The sequence below is a fragment of the Suncus etruscus genome, chromosome 19 (genome assembly GCF_024139225.1).
Source record: "Suncus etruscus isolate mSunEtr1 chromosome 19, mSunEtr1.pri.cur, whole genome shotgun sequence".
Taxonomy (NCBI): Eukaryota; Metazoa; Chordata; class Mammalia; order Eulipotyphla; family Soricidae; genus Suncus; species Suncus etruscus.
In genome coordinates this window covers 43,885,284-43,903,268 of record NC_064866.1, presented here as the reverse complement: position 1 = coordinate 43,903,268, position 17,985 = coordinate 43,885,284, and the positions used below count along the sequence as shown (strand labels likewise).

General features: G+C 58.7%; 1 protein-coding gene across 2 annotated transcripts in view; it reads left to right on the top strand.

The window, feature by feature from the left end:
• Positions 1-10,813, top strand: part of PLEC (plectin) — a 30,898-nt gene extending 20,085 nt beyond the window's left edge. For both annotated transcript variants that reach the window (XM_049765551.1, XM_049765550.1), the window contains exons 31-32: positions 196-3,576; positions 3,700-10,813. In XM_049765551.1, the coding sequence (XP_049621508.1) occupies positions 196-3,576; positions 3,700-9,915 (9,597 nt within the window). In that variant the 3' untranslated portion in view covers positions 9,916-10,813. The remainder of the gene's footprint in view (positions 1-195; positions 3,577-3,699) is intronic.
• The last annotated feature ends 7,172 nt before the right edge of the window (positions 10,814-17,985 follow it).

Below are 17,985 nucleotides of genomic sequence, written 5' to 3'. Positions count from 1 at the left end.
TGTGCTGGGCAGATGCCTTCTGCCCCCTCATCCACGCTGCTCCCTCTGCCTGCTCTCTACCCCAGCCCCATGGCTCCATGGGCATGAACTCTGTGTGTATGCGTGTGTGTGTGTAGACCCTGACACGTGCATCTCTGCCAGCCACTCTGGTGCTGACGGCTCTCTGGTTCTCTCTCCTCTCTGCCGTGGCCACAGAGGCTGGCGGAGCAGCAGCGGGCAGAGGAGCGGGAGCGGCTGGCCGAGGTGGAGGCTGCACTGGAGAAACAGCGGCAGCTGGCCGAGGCGCATGCCCAGGCGAAGGCGCAAGCGGAGAGGGAGGCGCAGGAGCTCCAGCAGCGCATGCAGGAGGAAGTGGCCCGGCGGGAAGAGGTGGCCCTGGATGCCCAACAGCAGAAGCGAAGCGTCCAAGAGGAGCTGCAGCACTTGCGGCAGAGCTCAGAGGCCGAGATCCAGGCCAAGGCTCGGCAGGCCGAGGAGGCGGAGCGCAGCCGGTTGCGCATCGAGGAGGAGATCCGCATCGTGCGCCTGCAGCTGGAGACCACAGAGCGCCAACGCGGCGGGGCTGAGGGCGAGCTGCAGGCACTGCGCACACGGGCCGAGGAGGCCGAGGCGCAGAAACGCCAGGCCCAGGAGGAGGCCGAGCGCTTGCGGCGGCAGGTGCAGGATGAGAGTCAGCGTAAGCGGCAGGCCGAGGCGGAGCTGGCGCTGCGGGTGCAGGCCGAGGCGGAGGCAGCCCGGGAGAAGCAGCGGGCCCTGCAGGCACTGGAGGAGGTGCGACTGCAGGCCGAGGAGGCAGAGCGTCGCATGCGGCAGGCCGAGGCCGAGCGAGCGCGCCAGGCACAGGTGGCGCTGGAGACCGCGCAGCGCAATGCAGAGGTGGAGCTGCAGACGAAGCGCGCATCCTTCGCGGAGAAGACGGCGCTGCTGGAGCGCACGCTGCAGGAGGAGCACCTGACAGTGGCGCAGCTGCGGGAGGAAGCGGAGCGGCGTGTGCAGCAGCAGCAGCAGGCAGACCGTGCCCGGGAGGCAGCAGAGCGGGAGCTGGAGTCCTGGCAGCTGAAGGCCAACGAAGCGCTGCGGCTGCGGCTGCAGGCCGAGGAGGTCGCGCAGCAGAAGACCCTGGCGCAGGCGGAGGCCGAGAAGCAGAAAGAGGAGGCCGAGCGCGAGGCCCGGCGGCGCGGCAAGGCCGAGGAGCAGGCCGTGCGGCTGCGGGAACTGGCCGAGCAGGAGCTGGAGAAGCAGCGGCAGCTGGCCGAGGGCACGGCGCAGCAGCGCCTGGCAGCCGAGCAGGAGCTCATCCGGCTGCGAGCCGAGACCGAGCAGGGTGAGCAGCAGCGGCAGCTGCTGGAGGAGGAGCTGGCCCGGCTGCAGTGCGAGGCCGCTTCGGCCACGCAGAAGCGCCAGGAGCTGGAGGCCGAGCTGGCCAAGGTGCGCGCGGAGATGGACGTGCTGCTGGCCAGTAAGGCGCGGGCCGAGGAGGAGTCACGCTCCACCAGCGAGAAGTCCAAGCAGCGACTGGAGGCCGAGGCCGGGCGCTTCCGCGAGCTGGCCGAGGAGGCCGCGCGCCTGCGGGCCCTGGCCGAGGAGGCCAAGCGGCAGCGGCAGTTGGCCGAGGAGGACGCGGCACGGCAGCGCTCTGAGGCGGAGCGGGTGCTGGCCGAGAAGCTGGCGGCTATCAGTGAGGCCACACGGCTCAAGACCGAGGCGGAGATCGCCCTCAAGGAGAAGGAAGCGGAGAATGAGCGGCTACGTCGCTTAGCAGAGGACGAGGCCTTCCAGCGGCGTCTACTGGAGGAGCAGGCGGCTCACCACAAGGCAGACATCGAGGAGCGGCTGGCACTGCTGCGGAAGGCGTCGGACAAGGAGCTGGAGCGCCAGAAGGGGCTGGTGGAGGACACGGTGCGGCAGCGGCGGCAGGTGGAAGAGGAGATCCTGGCCCTCAAGGCCAGCTTCGAGAAGGCCGCAGCAGGGAAGGCAGAGCTGGAGCTGGAGCTGGGCCGCATCCGCAGCAGCGCCGAGGACACGCAGCGCAGCAAGGAGCAGGCAGAGCAGGAGGCCGCGCGGCAACGCCAGCTGGCAGCCGAGGAAGAGCAGCGGCGCCGGGAGGCCGAGGAGCGGGTGCAGAAGAGCCTGGCGGCGGAGGAGGAGGCGGCACGGCAGCGCAAGGCCGCCCTGGAGGAGGTGGAACGGCTCAAGGCCAAGGTGGAAGAGGCGCGACGTCTGCGCGAGCGAGCCGAGCAAGAGTCCGCTCGGCAGCTCCAGCTGGCCCAGGACGCGGCGCAGAAGCGGCTCCAGGCGGAGGAGAAGGCCCACGCCTTTTCCGTGCAGCAGAAGGAGCAGGAGCTGCAGCAGACCCTGCAGCAGGAGCAGAGCATGCTGGAGCGGCTGCGCAGCGAAGCCGAGGCGGCGAGGAAGGCCGCCGAGGCGGCCGAAGAGGCCCGCAAGCTGGCCGAGCACGAAGCGGCCCAGTCCCGGCACCAGGTGGAGGAGGCCGAGAGGTTGAAGCAGTCGGCCGAGGAGCAGGCGCAGGCTCGGGCACAGGCACAGGAGGCTGCCGAGAAGCTGCGCAAGGAAGCCGAGCAGGAGGCGGCCCGGCGGGCCCAGGCCGAGCAGGCGGCCCTGCGGCAGAAGCAGGCAGCCGATGCTGAGATGGAGAAACACAAGAAGTTCGCCGAGCAGACACTGCGGCAGAAGGCGCAGGTGGAGCAGGAGCTCACGGCCCTGCGGCTGCAGCTGGAGGAGACGGACCACCAGAAGGGCATCCTGGACGAGGAGCTGCAGCGGCTCAAGGAGGAGGTGACGGAGGCCACGCGCCAGCGTAGCCAGGTGGAGGAAGAGCTGTTTTCCGTGCGCGTGCAGATGGAGGAGCTGGGCAAGCTCAAGGCGCGCATCGAGGCCGAAAACCGAGCGCTCATCCTGCGGGACAAGGACAACACGCAGCGCTTCCTGCAGGAGGAGGCGGAAAAGATGAAGCAGGTGGCGGAGGAGGCAGCGCGGCTCAGCGTGGCGGTCCAGGAGGCCGCCCGGCTGCGGCAGCTGGCCGAGGAGGACTTGGCGCAGCAGCGGTCGCTGGCCGAGAAGATGCTCAAAGAGAAGATGCAGGCGGTGCAGGAGGCCACCCGGCTGAAGGCTGAGGCAGAGCTGCTGCAGCAGCAGAAGGAGCTAGCGCAGGAGCAGGCCCGGAGGCTGCAGGAGGACAAGGAGCAGATGGCTCAGCAGCTGGAGCAGGAGACACAGGGCTTCCAGCGCACCTTGGAGGCGGAGCGGCAGCGGCAGCTGGAGATGAGCGCTGAGGCCGAGCGCCTCAAGCTGCGCGTGGCCGAGATGAGCCGGGCGCAGGCTCGTGCCGAGGAGGATGCCCAGCGTTTCCGTAAGCAGGCTGAGGAGATTGGGGAGAAGCTGCACCGCACCGAGCTGGCCACACAGGAGAAGGTAACGCTGGTGCAGACGCTGGAGATCCAGCGGCAGCAGAGTGACCATGACGCCGAGCGCCTGCGAGAGGCCATCGCCACCCTGGAGCGGGAGAAGGCAAAGCTCAAGGAGGAGGCTCAGCTGCTGCAGCTCAAGTCGCAGGAGGTACCAGGCACTGTCCCCCCGCCGGCGGGCAGCAGGGTGTGGGGTGGGTGGCAGTAGGTTTTGTGTGTGCTTAGGTGGGCCTGTTCCCCGCTGCAGCCCCCCTAACCCTCGTTCTCCTTGCAGAGGCAGGCGGTGCAGCAGGAGCAGCTGTTGCAGGAGACGCAGGCCCTGCAGCAGACCTTCATGACGGAGAAGGACAGCCTGCTGCAGCGCGAGCGCTTCATCGAGCAGGAGAAAGCCAAGCTGGAGCAGCTGTTCCAGGACGAGGTGGCCAAGGCGCAGAAACTGCGCGAGGAGCAGCAGCGGCAGCAGCAGCAGATGGAGCAGGAGAAGCAGCAGCTGGTGGCCAGCATGGAGGAGGCACGGCGGCGGCAGCATGAGGCCGAGGAGGGTGTGCGGCACAAGCAGGAGGAGCTACAGCGCCTGGAGCAGCAGCGGCTGCAACAGGAGCAGCTGCTGGCTGAGGAGAACCAGCGACTCCGTGAGCGGCTGCAACGCCTGGAGGAGGAGCACAGGGCTGCACTGGCCCAATCCCAGGAGGTGGCCGCCACCAAGGTCACTGCCATCAAGGCTCTGCCCAATGGCCAGGATGCCCGTGACTCTGCTGCAGAGCCAGAGCCCGCCTTCGATGGCCTGAGGCAGAAAGTGCCTGCCCGGCAGCTATGGGAGGCCGGGGTCCTGAGTACCGAGGACCTGCAGCGACTGGAGCAGGGCCAGACCACCGTGACTGAGCTTGCCCGTCGCAAGGATGTGCACCGCTACCTGCAGGGCCACGGCAGCTTGGCTGGGGTTTTGCTGCAGCCCAGCAATGAGAAACTGAGCATCTATGCGGCCCTGCAGCGGCAGCTGCTGAGCCCGGGCACGGCCCTCATCCTGCTGGAGGCCCAGGCTGCCTCGGGCTTCCTGCTTGACCCCGTGCGAAACCAGCGACTGACTGTCAGTGAGGCTGTGCGAGAGGGACTAGTGGGCCCTGAGCTGCACCACAAGCTGCTGTCCGCCGAGCGCGCCGTCACCGGCTACACCGACCCCTACACGGGCCAGCAGATCTCCCTCTTCCAGGCCATGAAGAAGGAGCTGATCGTGCGCGACCACGGCATCCGCCTGCTGGAGGCCCAGATCGCCACGGGCGGCATCGTGGACCCCGTGCACAGCCACCGCGTGCCCGTGGACGTGGCCTACCAGCGCGGCTACTTCGACGAGGAGATGAGCCGCGTGCTGGCGGACCCGGGCGACGACACCAAGGGCTTCTTCGACCCCAACACGCACGAGAACCTCACCTACCTGCAGCTGCTGGAGCGCTGCGTGGAGGACCCCGAGACTGGAATGCGCCTACTGCCCCTCACTGACAAGGCTGCCAAGGGCGGCGAGCTTGTCTACACCGACTCTGAGGCCCGGGATGTGTTCAAGAAGGCCACCGTGTCAGCTCCGTTCGGCAAGTTCCAGGGCAGGAATGTTACCATCTGGGAGCTCATCAACTCGGAGTACTTCACGGCTGAGCAGCGACGCGACCTACTGCGACAGTTCCGCTCGGGCAAGGTCACGGTAGAGAAGATCATCAAGATTGTCATCACGGTGGTGCAGGAGCAAGAGCAGAAGGGGCAGCTCTGCTTCCAGGGCCTGCGTGCGCTGGTTCCCGCCTCTGAGCTTCTGGACAGTGGCATCATCGACCGTGGCCTCTACCGCCAGCTGCAGCAAGGCGAGCGCTCAGTGCAGGAGGTCACCGAGACTGAGGCTGTGAGGCAGGCCCTGCGGGGCGCCAACGTTATTGCTGGTGTGTGGTTGGAGGAGGCGGGTCAGCGGCTGAGCATTTACGAGGCCCTGAAGAGAGACTTGCTGTCCCCTGAGGTGGCTATTCCCCTGCTGGAGGCGCAGGCTGGCACGGGGCACATTCTCGACCCCGCCACCAGTGCCCGGCTGACTGTGGATGAGGCAGTGCGTGCCGGCCTGGTGGGCCCCGAGTTGCATGAGAAGCTGCTCTCAGCCGAGAAGGCTGTGATGGGCTATCGGGACCCCTATTCGGGCCAGACTGTGTCCCTGTTTCAGGCTCTGAAGAAGGGCCTCATTCCTATGGAGCAGGGTCTGCGGTTGCTAGATGCCCAGCTGGCTACAGGCGGCATTGTGGACCCTAGCAAGAGTCATCGTGTACCCGTGGAGGTGGCCTATGCCCGGGGCTACCTGGACCAAGACACCAGCAAAGCGCTGGCAGCACCCCGGGATGATGCCAGGACCTACTGTGATCCTCAGGCCCAGCAACCGGTCACCTACAGGCAGCTCCAGCAGCGTTGCCGGCCCGACCAGCTCACTGGGCTGACCCTGCTGCCTGTCTCCGAGAAGGCAGCACGGGTCCGCCATGAGGAGGTCTACTCTGAGATCCAGGCCCGAGAGGCCTTCCAGAAGGCCACGGTGGAGGTGCCCATTGGCACCTTCCAGGGCAGGACAGTCACGGTGTGGGAGCTCATCAACTCCGAGTACTTTACTGAGGAGCAGCGGCAGGAGCTGCTGCGGCAGTTCCGCCAGGGCAAGGTCTCGGTGGAGAAAATCATCAAGATCCTCATTACTATTGTGGAGGAGGTGGAGACCGTGCGCCGGGAGCGCCTATCCTTCAGCGGCCTCCGGGCCCCGGTGCCTGCCAGTGAGCTCCTGGACGCTGGCGTTCTCAGCAGGACCCAGTTCGAGCAGCTCCAGAATGGCAAGACATCTGTGAAGGAGCTTTCGGAGATGGACTCAGTGCGACTGCTCCTCCAGGGCCGCGGCTGCCTGGCTGGCATCTACCTGGAGGATTCCAAGGAGACCGTGACGGTCTACGAGGCTATGCGGCGTGGCCTGCTGCGGCCCAGCACGGCCACGCTGCTGCTCGAGGCCCAGGCAGCCACTGGCTTCCTGGTGGACCCCGTGCGGAACCAGCGCTTCTATGTCCATGAGGCCGTGAAGGCGGGCGTGGTGGGCCCCGAGTTGCATGAGAAACTGCTGTCGGCAGAGAAGGCCGTCACCGGCTACAAGGACCCCTATTCAGGCACCACTATCTCACTCTTCCAGGCCATGAAGAAGGGCCTGGTCCTCAGGGAGCATGGTATCCGCCTGCTGGAGGCCCAGATCGCCACAGGTGGCATCATTGACCCCGTGCATAGCCACCGCGTGCCTGTGAACGTGGCCTACCAGCGCGGCTACTTCGACGAGGAGATGAACCGCGTGCTGGCGGACCCGAGCGACGACACCAAGGGCTTCTTCGACCCCAACACGCACGAGAACCTCACCTACCGGCAGCTGCTGGAGCGCTGCGTGGAGGACCCCAAGACCGGGCTGCGGCTTCTGCCACTAAAGGGAGCTGAGCAGGCTGAAGTGGTAGAGACCACCACACAGGTGTACTCAGAGGAGGAGACGCGGCGAGCGTTCGAGGAGACACAGATTGACATCCCCGGGGCTGCTGGTGGCCAGGGCACTTCGTCCATGTCCCTGTGGGAAGTGATGCAGTCAGACCTGATCCCCCAGGAGCAGCGGGCCCGGTTGATGGCTGACTTCCAGGCGGGACGGGTGACCAAAGAGCGCATGATCATCATCATCATCGAGATCATTGAAAAGACTGAGATCATCCGCCAACAGAACCAGTCATCCTACGATTATGTGCGCCGTCGCCTGACGGCCGAGGACCTGTATGAAGCCCGGATCATCTCTCGTGAGATCTACGACCTGCTCCGGGCAGGCACCAAGAGCCTCCGGGAAGTGCTGGAGTCGGAGTCTGCGTGGCGCTTCCTCTACGGCACAGGCTGTGTGGCCGGCATCTACCTGCCTGGCTCTAAACAGACGCTAACCGTCTACCAGGCCCTCAAGAAGGGGCTGCTGAGTGCCGAGGTAGCCCGCCAGCTATTGGAGGCACAGGCGGCCACTGGCTTTCTGCTGGACCCGCTGAAGGGCGAGCGTTTGACTGTGGACGAGGCCGTGCGAAAGGGCCTGGTGGGCCCCGAGCTGCATGACCGGCTGCTTTCGGCAGAGCGAGCTGTGACGGGCTACCGCGACCCTTACACGGAGCAGACCATCTCTCTTTTCCAAGCCATGAAGAAGCAGTTGGTTCCTGCTGAGGAGGCCCTGCGGCTGCTGGATGCCCAGCTGGCTACTGGTGGCATCGTGGACCCCCGCCTGGGTTTCCACTTGCCCCTGGACGTGGCCTACCAGAGGGGCTACCTCAACAAGGACACGCATGACCAGCTGTCGGAGCCCAGTGAGGTGCGCAGCTACGTGGACCCCTCCACGGAGGAACGTCTCAGCTACGTGCAGCTGCTCAAGAGGTGCCGGCGGGATGAAGGCAGCGGGCAGATGCTCCTGCCACTCTCGGACACCCGCAAGCTGACCTTCCGCGGCTTGCGCAAGCAGATCACGGTGGAAGAGCTGGTGCGCTCACAGGTGCTCGATGAGGCCACGGCACTGCAGCTGCAGGAGGGCCTCACCTCTGTCGAGGAGGTCACCAAGAACCTGCAGAAATTCCTCGAGGGCACCAGCTGCATCGCTGGCATCTACGTAGATGCCACCAAGGAGCGGTTGTCGGTCTACCAAGCCATGAAGAAGGGCATCATCCGGCCTGGCACAGCTTTCGAGCTCCTGGAGGCGCAAGCAGCCACGGGCTACGTCATCGATCCCATCAAGGGGCTCAAGCTGACCGTGGAGGAAGCCGTGCGCATGGGCATCGTGGGCCCTGAGTTCAAGGACAAGCTGCTGTCGGCTGAGCGTGCTGTCACTGGCTACAAGGACCCCTACTCGGGGAAGCTCATCTCGCTCTTCCAGGCCATGAAGAAGGGCCTCATCCTAAAGGACCACGGCATTCGTCTGCTGGAGGCCCAGATTGCCACAGGCGGTGTCATCGACCCAGAGGAGAGCCACCGGCTGCCGGTGGATGTGGCCTACAAGCGCGGTCTGTTTGATGAGGAGATGAACGAGATCCTGACGGACCCTTCGGATGACACCAAGGGCTTCTTCGACCCCAACACGGAGGAGAACCTCACCTACTTGCAGCTGATGGAGCGCTGTATCACTGACCCACAGACGGGGCTGTGCCTGCTGCCACTGAAGGAGAAGAAGCGTGAGCGGAAGACGTCCTCCAAATCGTCGGTGCGCAAGCGCCGTGTGGTGATCGTAGACCCCGAGACTGGCAAGGAGATGTCTGTGTACGAGGCCTACCGCAAGGGCCTCATCGACCACCAGACCTACCTGGAGCTGTCAGAGCAGGAGTGTGAGTGGGAGGAGATCACCATCTCATCCTCGGACGGTGTTGTCAAGTCCATGATCATCGACCGCCGATCTGGCCGCCAGTACGACATCGATGATGCCATCACCAAGAACCTCATTGACCGCTCGGCGCTGGACCAGTATCGTGCCGGCACGCTCTCCATCACCGAATTTGCTGACATGCTCTCCGGCAATGTCGGTGGCTTCCGCTCCCGCTCCTCCTCTGTGGGCTCGTCCTCCTCCTACCCCATCAGCCCTGCCGTGTCCAGGACGCAGCTGGCTTCCTGGTCTGACCCCACAGAGGAGACGGGCCCCGTGGCTGGCATCCTGGACACGGAGACCCTGGAGAAGGTGTCCATCACCGAGGCCATGCACCGCAATTTGGTGGACAACATCACGGGCCAGCGGCTGCTGGAGGCGCAGGCCTGCACGGGGGGTATCATCGACCCTGTCACAGGTGAGCGCTTCCCCATCACCGACGCCGTCAACAAGGGCCTAGTGGACAGGATCATGGTGGACCGCATCAACCTGGCCCAGAAGGCCTTCTCCGGCTTTGAGGACCCACGCACCAAGACCAAGATGTCGGCCGCCCAGGCCCTGAAGAAGGGTTGGCTGTACTACGAGGCGGGCCAGCGCTTCCTGGAGGTGCAGTACCTGACCGGTGGCCTGGTGGAGCCTGACACACCGGGCCGTGTATCCCTGGATGATGCGCTGCAACGTGGCACCGTGGATGCCCGCACAGCCCAGAAGCTGCGTGACGTCAGCACCTACTCCAAATACCTCACCTGCCCCAAGACCAAGCTGAAGATCTCCTACAAGGATGCGCTGGAGCGTAGCATGGTAGAGGAGGGCACAGGCCTGAGGCTGCTGGAAGCTGCTGCCCAGTCCAGCAAGGGCTACTACAGCCCTTACAGTATCAGCGGTTCCGGCTCCACGGCGGGCTCCCGCACTGGCTCCCGCACCGGCTCCCGGGCTGGCTCTCGCCGCGGCAGCTTCGACGCCACTGGTTCCGGCTTCTCCATGACCTTCTCCTCTTCCTCCTACTCCTCCACGGGCTATGGCCGCCGCTACACCTCGGGGTCCACGTCCTCCCTGGGAGGCCCCGAATCTGCTGTGGCCTGAGCTCCCGCCTGCACCCCGCCCTCTGCCTCTGCATGTGGCCAGACTCCTGTTCAGGCTTCGGGCTCTTTCTCTTACATTCAAGGTGTCTTCCTCCCAAGTGGTGCCTATGGTTTTACCAAAAAGACTGATCCATGAATCTCTGCCGTCTACACGGCCCATCTGGGCCAGGGGGCTGTCCCAGGCTCTAGCCCTGGCCCCTCGACCTGCCCCTCACCACAGCCAGGTGCCTTGGGGGGTCCAGAGCTGGCCCCCCCAGCCCCTAGACAGGACCCATAGACACCCCTTCCCCTCTTTGCTGCTCGGTGCTGTGAGCCTCCCTCCCTGGCAGGGTCCCTGGCTGGCTTCCCCACTGTGCCCAGGACCAGCCTCTCCCTCCTGGGCCCTGCTAGGTCAAGGCAGGGGCTGGGGTGCAGACCACACATCCCAGTCTCCTGCAGTCCTGGTCCAGTCCCGCTTTAGAGCTTGAGCACCCAACTCCTCTCCACACCCGAACCTTCACCCAAGGCCCAGTGCCTCAGCTCCCTCTAAGTGCCTTCCATGTGCTCCCTTGTGCCCAAGCCCTGAGGCCCCTGGTGGGGATAGGAGACCCCAATCCTGAGCGAGGGCCCCCATCAGCACCTTTCAACTGGAGGACCGGCCAGCACCAGTGCACGCTCCCCCTAGGGGGCGCAACCGGCCCTGTGTCCCGGGCACCAGGCACTAGGCTCGGCCCTCCTGTTCCACCAGCTCCAGGCCTGGGGCCTTGCACCCTGTGCTCTGCCTCTGCTCCTGAGCTTCTCTGCATGTGCCCCTGACCTGGGTGTGCCAGGATGGTCCTCGGTCTGCCTTTCTGAGGGCGGACACTAACCCGACCATGGGCGGGCCCACCGCTCGCCCCAATAAAGCAATTCCAACTTCACGTTCCATTTGTTCTCTGTGCGGCTGCAAGAGGTGGGTTTGTGAGGCCAAAGAATCTGCGGTATGAGCAGCTGGGGGCTGACCCGATGACTCCCAAATGGGATCCAAGTGAGTCCCAGCACATCTAGTCAAAAGCAGAGTGGCAGGCCCAGTGACAGGCCTCAAACCCTCCACCACCTATTCCAGAGGAAATCCAGCCAGCCCCTGCCCCAGCAGGATGGACACCTTGGAGTGAGAGCTAGGTCAGCGGTGGGTCCCCCAGGGCCTAGCTGACCCAGAAACCCAGAGCCAGGCTCAGCCTCCACCAGATCAGGAACAAGCCCAAACCTGCTGAGACTGAGGCTGGTGGGGCTGCATGGGAGAGTGAGGGCTGAGAGCCCCCCAGGGTAAAGTGGGCAGCCAAGAGCACCTCAAGATTTGGTCTAGCTTTGCAGGGTCCTGTGGCCACTGACATTTGGGATCTTGGCCCCCCTCTGCAGGGCCTGGCATGTCCCACCATCCCAGGTTGCATCCGTCTAGCCCTGCCCTCTCTGCTTTGGAGGGGTCCGGGACAAGGGGATAAGTGCAGGCTTGGTAGCTGTGAGCCCCCAGCTTCATCCTAGTCACTTCACGGGCCCCCAAGCACTGACAGGGATGGCTCCCGAATCAAATTACAACCAAATCAAGTGAAATGAGAGCACTTTCATGTCAAGCTGGAGGAACTAGACCACTAGATGGATGAAAGCAGGCCAGGATGAGGAAGTCAACACAGGGTTAGGACCTACAAGGATGATGGGTCCATGGATGATGGGTCTGGAATGACTAGAAAATGGAACATTTAGGATATAGGAACATTCCTTCCAAGAAGACTGCAGAGACAGTACAAGGTTGAAGGCATGTCCACGAGCATGTGAAAGCTCAGTCATAGTGAACATCAGGACACAGGCAAGTCCAGCCACTTGCATCTGCCTTCTGGCCAGAGTCAGTGGTGACAGGAGTCGGCGCTGTGGCGAGGGATGTGAGCTTGACGTGGTGACGTGGTCTGCAGCCAAGAGCACGATTCCTCTTGGTGGCCCTGGGAATGAGCCTTAAAGCTTTGTGCTGGGCAAAAGCAAGAAGCTCAGGACAAGTCTCAGGACAGGAAGTGGGTGTGTGGTTAATGGGGGGATGGTTTTGGTGTTACAGCTCACACCTCCTTCCACCTCCTCTGCCCTCCTCTCATACCTCCTGACGCCTTCTCTTTCCTTACATCTCCTCTCATCCTCCTCTATGTCTAGTTACCAGTATCAATGTTATATATCCTGGCCCCTTAGTTGTTTCCACTCCGATGAGTAAATGAGTTATCTGACCCGTTGGATTGTGCATGTAAATGAAAATGAAATGTCATACTAAATGTGACATTATAATGGTTTCTATGAAGAGCCATCAGAGGTCTGGTTCCTCCTTGGGCATTTCTTCACAACAGAGGGGCCAGAGACTGAGGGTGGGGTGCACGCTTCATAGGGATAGTGGTTCAATTCATGGTGATGAGAATCTTCTGAAACTGATGATGTGGTGGGGCACAAGTGTGTTCCTAATGCTGCTAGTGTACATCTGGCAATGGAACAACAATGTTTTACCACAGTCAACAAAGAAAAGCTGTAGCACAGAACTTGGAATTTATAAGAAACAGAACTGAACTTCATGTCTGAGATGAAGGAACAAGGATCCTATTATTCCTTAACTTAAAACAAAAATACCACAAACTGTGGCCAGAGATATAGCACAGTGCTAGGGCGTTTGCCTTGCATGCAGCTGACCCAGGATGGATGGTGGTTTGAAACCCAGCATCCCATAGGGTCCCCCAAGCCCACCAGGAGAGATTTCTTTTTTTTTTTTTTTTTTTGGTTTTTGGGCCACACCCGGTAACGCTCAGGGGTTACTCCTGGCTATGCGCTCAGAAGTCGCTCCTGGCTTGGGGGACCATATGGGACGCCGGGGGATCGAACCGCGGTCCGTCTCCTAGGCTAGCGCAGGTAAGGCAGGCACCTTACCTCCAGCGCCACCGCCCGGCCCCACCAGGAGAGATTTCTGAGCGCAGAGCCAGGAGTAGCCCCAGAACACCGCTGGTTGTGACCCAAAAACAAATAAAACACTAGAAACCAGGGCTGGAGTGATAGCATAGTGTGGAGGGCATTTACCTTGTACACTGTCACTGGGTTGATCCCTGGCATCCTGGTCCCCTGAACCTGCCAGGAGTGATTTCTGAGTACAAAGCCAGAAGTAACCCCTGAGTATGGCAGGCTGTACTCCCCCAAAAGAAAACACCAAAAAAAAAAAACCCCACTTTGGCGTTTGTGAATTGTGGGGCGCGGGGAACCAGAGAAATAGGACAACATATAGGGCACTTGCCTTGTCGACAGCTGACCAGGATTCAATCTCTGACACCCATCGGGTCCCTAGAGCAACACCAGGAGTTAATTCCTGAGTGCAGAGTCAGGAAGAAGTAGCATTTTCGGGTGTGACCATCCCCCCAAGATGTTGGCAATGAAGGAGGGGATATCCAGGGGTGAGTACAAACAGGGTGTGCTTGAGCAACAAATGGAAAGATCTTCCTGTTGCCAAGCGACTGAGTTGCATCCCCAAAACAAAGCAGGGGAGTGTTTATAGCAGACAGGAATGTCCAGGCCTCAGTTAAAGCGAAGCTGAAGCTGCGTGTCCGCACCTATCCCAGCCCCGGGCCAGTGAGGTCATGCAGCCTGGAAAGACTGGGGGAGGACCAGCCAGCCAGAGGATGTAGGTGACGGTACAAGGACAATGACACATGTAATAGCTGTGTCCTATATTGCTAAGAAGTACCAGGAAAGAATCATTGTGTCAATTTTTTGTTTGTTTTTGGGTCACACCTGGTGACACTCAGGAGTTACTCCTGGCTCTGCGTTCAGAAATGACTCCTGGCTTGGGGGACCATATGGGACGCGAGGGGATTGAACCGTGGTCTGTCCTAGGTCAGCGCGTGCAAGGCAAATGCCCTACCATTACGCCACCGCTCTGGCCCCCGTGTCAATATTTTTAAAAGCAAAAAGCTGTTACTTGCAGTGTGGACAGAGAGCCTACCATATATGTATGGTCTGTGTAGGAGCAGACCCTGGAAGGATGAGGTAGAGGGACAAGAGGCAGGGATCAGAGGACCCTGCTGCCCCATACCTGTAAGTCAATCACAACTGAGAGTTCTCACATGTGCTGCAAAGTGTCAACCCACAAACCCAACAGACTGAAAACCAACATGAGGACCAAGTCCACAACTGGACCCCAAAACAAGAGCAAAGCCCAAGAGGCAAAGCAAGGCAGGGTTGAGCTTATGTGGAAACTATTGGGAAGACTTTGCACCAAGACAGAAGGAAGGGGTCAAGGAATTCAGCCCTCAGCCTCAAACAGCTGCCTGAGCACTGAACTTCCAAGCCCCCGTGGCCAGGCCAAGTGTTACTGAGAGGGGGCCCTAAGACTCTGAGCAGTGCTTAAAAGTTCCTCCCCCCAAAAAAAGTGTGAAAGAAAGGGACTGGAGCTATAGATAGCACAGCAGTAGGGTGTTTGCCTTGCATGTGATCAATCCAGGACGGATCTTGGTTTGCTCCCTGGCATCCCATATGGTCCCCCAAGCCAGGAGTGATTTCTGAGCGCATAGCCAGGAGTAACCCCTAAGTGTCACAGGGTGTGGCCCAAAAAGTAAAAAAAAAAGTGTGAAAGAAAAAGAAGAGGCTAGGGGGGATTGTCTGTAGAGGCCTTTAGATTAGTCCTCATATTGCTTTCTAATTAGATGTCTCTCAATTGGTTCCTTTGGTTTTCCTGTTAAGAAGATATTTTCTCATTGCCTCCTCATTTGGCTTTTTCCCCTCCCCTTGGGCGTGGGATTTGTTTTTCCAACCAACGCTGCTTTGGAGACCTGGAGGAGGAGCTGCCATCTAGGTTCGTGTTTCCACGGTGGTGGAGAGACTGGCTTGTGGGCCATCAGCTTGCGGTGTGAGTTTCTGACTTGCTCTTCCTTCCCAACTGTGTGTGGATTGTTTTCTGCTGTGTTGAGTTGCTGCCAGACCTGCGTCTCTTGTCCTACCTGGACAGGGGCAGGGGGAATCCCTTTCCCTCTCTGTGAATTGTGGAATGCACAACCCACCATTCAACAGGGGCTAACTGTCTGTATATGTCTAAAACCCTAGATTCAATGAGAGAGAGAGAGAGAGAGAGAGAGAGAGAGAGAGAGAGAGAGAGAGAGAGAGAGAGAGATGGTGTTGTCCCTCCCTAATAACAGTCCTTCAAGAGGACAAAGTACCTAAGAATAGGCCTCCAAAGTACACAAAACAACACCCAGCCAGATCCGCATATTTGAGGGCCTCTTTGAAGACACACTGGCCACCCATCAACATGGGCATATCTAGGAAATGCTCTAAATATCTGAAAATAAAGAAGTTTCCACATCATTCTAGGATCAAATAAATCAAGATGGAAGCACATGTTTGAAACAATAAAAATGCTTTTCTGCATATGTCATTTAAGTCTATAATTAAGTGTAACATTTATGTATTTTTGTACACGTGGTTTTGGAGTCACACCTAATAGTGCTCAGGACTGACTCCTGGTTCTGTGCTCAGGAGTGACCACTGGCAGTGCTCAGGGGACTGTGTGGTGCTGGGGATTAGTCAGGCACCTCACCTCCTTACCACCTCTCAGATATAAATAGTTTAATGGGGGAAGGTGTTTGTTTTGTTTTGGGCCATTCCTGGCAGTGCCAAGGTTAACTCCTGGATCTGATCTCAAGAACTACTCTTACATTTTCTCAGGGGGCCATACTGGATTGCCAGGATCTAGCCCGGGTTAGCTGCATGCAAGGCAAACAACTTCCCTGCTTATTTTTGATCCGGTACTCTATAAACATCTTAAGCTCAATGCATCACAGCTTGAGGAATGGCAGCTAAAGGGGTACTGAGGGAGTGAAATTTCTACAAAAGAGATGAGGAAGCCAAACCCAATGTCAGTAGATGAAAACTAAAGAACAAATCAGGGTTGATGACAGAACTGTAGGGAATAAAGGAAAATCAATAAAACTGAAAACTGGAGATAATTCACAGAACAAACTAGTCACTAGGAAATAATACAGAGTAAAAAAAGGGGGGGCAGAGCGATAGTTCAGCTGTAGGGCGTTTGTCTTGCACACGGATGACTCAGGACAGACCTGGGTTCGATCCCCGGTGTTCCATATGGTCCCCAATCCAGGAACGATTTCTGAGTGCATAGCCAGGAGTAACCCCTGAGCATCACTGGGTGTGGCCCCAAACAAAACAAATAAAACAAAAACCAAAAAAAAAACACACACAAAAAGTAGGAAGAAGATAAAAATTTATTAACATCGGGCCCGGAGAGATAGCACAGCGGCGTTTGCCTTGCAAACAGCCAATCCAGGACCAAAGGTGGTTGGTTCAAATCCCGGTGTCCCATAGGGTCCCCCCCGTGCCTGCCAGGAGCTATTTCTGAGCAGACAGCCAGGAGTAACCCCTGAGCACTGCCGGGTATGACCCAAAAACCAAAAAAAAAAAAAATTATTAACATCAAGTGTCAGGTTAACTGGACTTCACCCTGAGCTAAGATGGCTTTCTCTTTTACAAGTCAAAGATCCACTTAAGTCCTTTGCTTCTCTCCCCCTTCCCCAACCCATGGGGGTGGTCTTAATTTCCCAATAAATACTGTGGTCTCGGCTGGCCTCTTGCTCTTGCTCCATTAGGTGGAAAGGTCCCCAGATACGTTTCACCCTCACCAGCCTGGTTTAAATGGTTTAAATGCGGTGGTTCCTGCTCTAAACCGTCTCCCCTGGAGTGGAATTTTACAATCAAGAATGAGGGGCCAAACTGATAGCACAGTGGTAGGGCATTTGCCTTGCATGTGGCCAACCAGAGATAGACCTGAGTTCAATCTCTGGCACCCCACATGGTCCCCCGAACCTGCCAGGAGCGATTCCTGTGCACAAAGCCAGAAGTAAACCCTGAGCACCACTGGGTGTGACCCCAAAACAAAAAAAAACAGATGAACAGGTCTTGTTTTGGGGCTGGAGTAATAGCACAACGGTAGGGCATTTGCTTTGCACGCAGAAGACGGGGGCCGGAGAGATAGCATGGAGGTAAGGCGTTTGCCTTGCATACAGAAGGTTGGTGGTTCGAATCCTGGCATCCCATATGGTCCCCCGAGCCTGCCAGAAGCAATTTCTGAGTGTAGAGCCAGGAGTAACCCCTGAGCACTGGTAGGTGTGACCCAGAAAAAATAAATAAATAAAGACCTGGGATGGACCTGGGTTATATTCCTGACATCCCATATGGTCACCTGAGCCTGCCAGGAGCAATTTCTGAGCACAGAGCCAGGAGTAACTCCTGAACCACGCAGGTATGGCCCCCAAACAAACAAACAAACAAAAAAAAGACATCATCACAGTGGAGAAGGCCTTTGCCTTGCATGTAGTGACATTTGCTTGATAGCCCACATCCCATATGGTCCCTGAACTCACCAGGAGTGATCCCTGAGTGCAGATTCAGGAGTAAACCCTGACCTGAGTGTTTCTAGGTGTGGCTCAAAAACAAAAAAGGAACTGAGAAAGGGATGTAAATGTTTTGCTGTGTAAAAGCATTCACACATGAGGCTATAATGCAAAAATGAGGGGCAAAGGCCAGAGCCATACATAGTATAGTGGGTGAAGTACTTACCTTGAAGGCTGCCTGCCAATCGGGGTTTCATTAATAAAATTCCATATGGTACCCCATGCCCCACCAGGAGTGACCCCTGAGCACCACCAGGTGTGACCCAAATCCCCTACACCCAAAAATAAAGAAAAAAGAAATCGGGAACAAAAAGTTACGTGGCATTTAAAATAGACCACAAAACAGTAATCCCTCCAATCAGTAATTCCTTTACAATACAAATAAATTATTTAGCAGGACAAAAATTAGAAGAAAATTTTTTTTCATGATACAGCTATATCCTGTGTACAGTATAGAATCTTGGGCTCAGATCCAAAGATTCAAGCAGAATGAAAGTGAAAAGATGAAGAAAAACCCCCCAAAATTAAAAAAAACCTAAACAACAAGACCAACAAACCAATCATAAGCAAAGAAGCAAAGCAGAGATGGCTGTCTCAATAACAAGCAGAATGGGCTTTAAATTGAAAAAGACCATGGA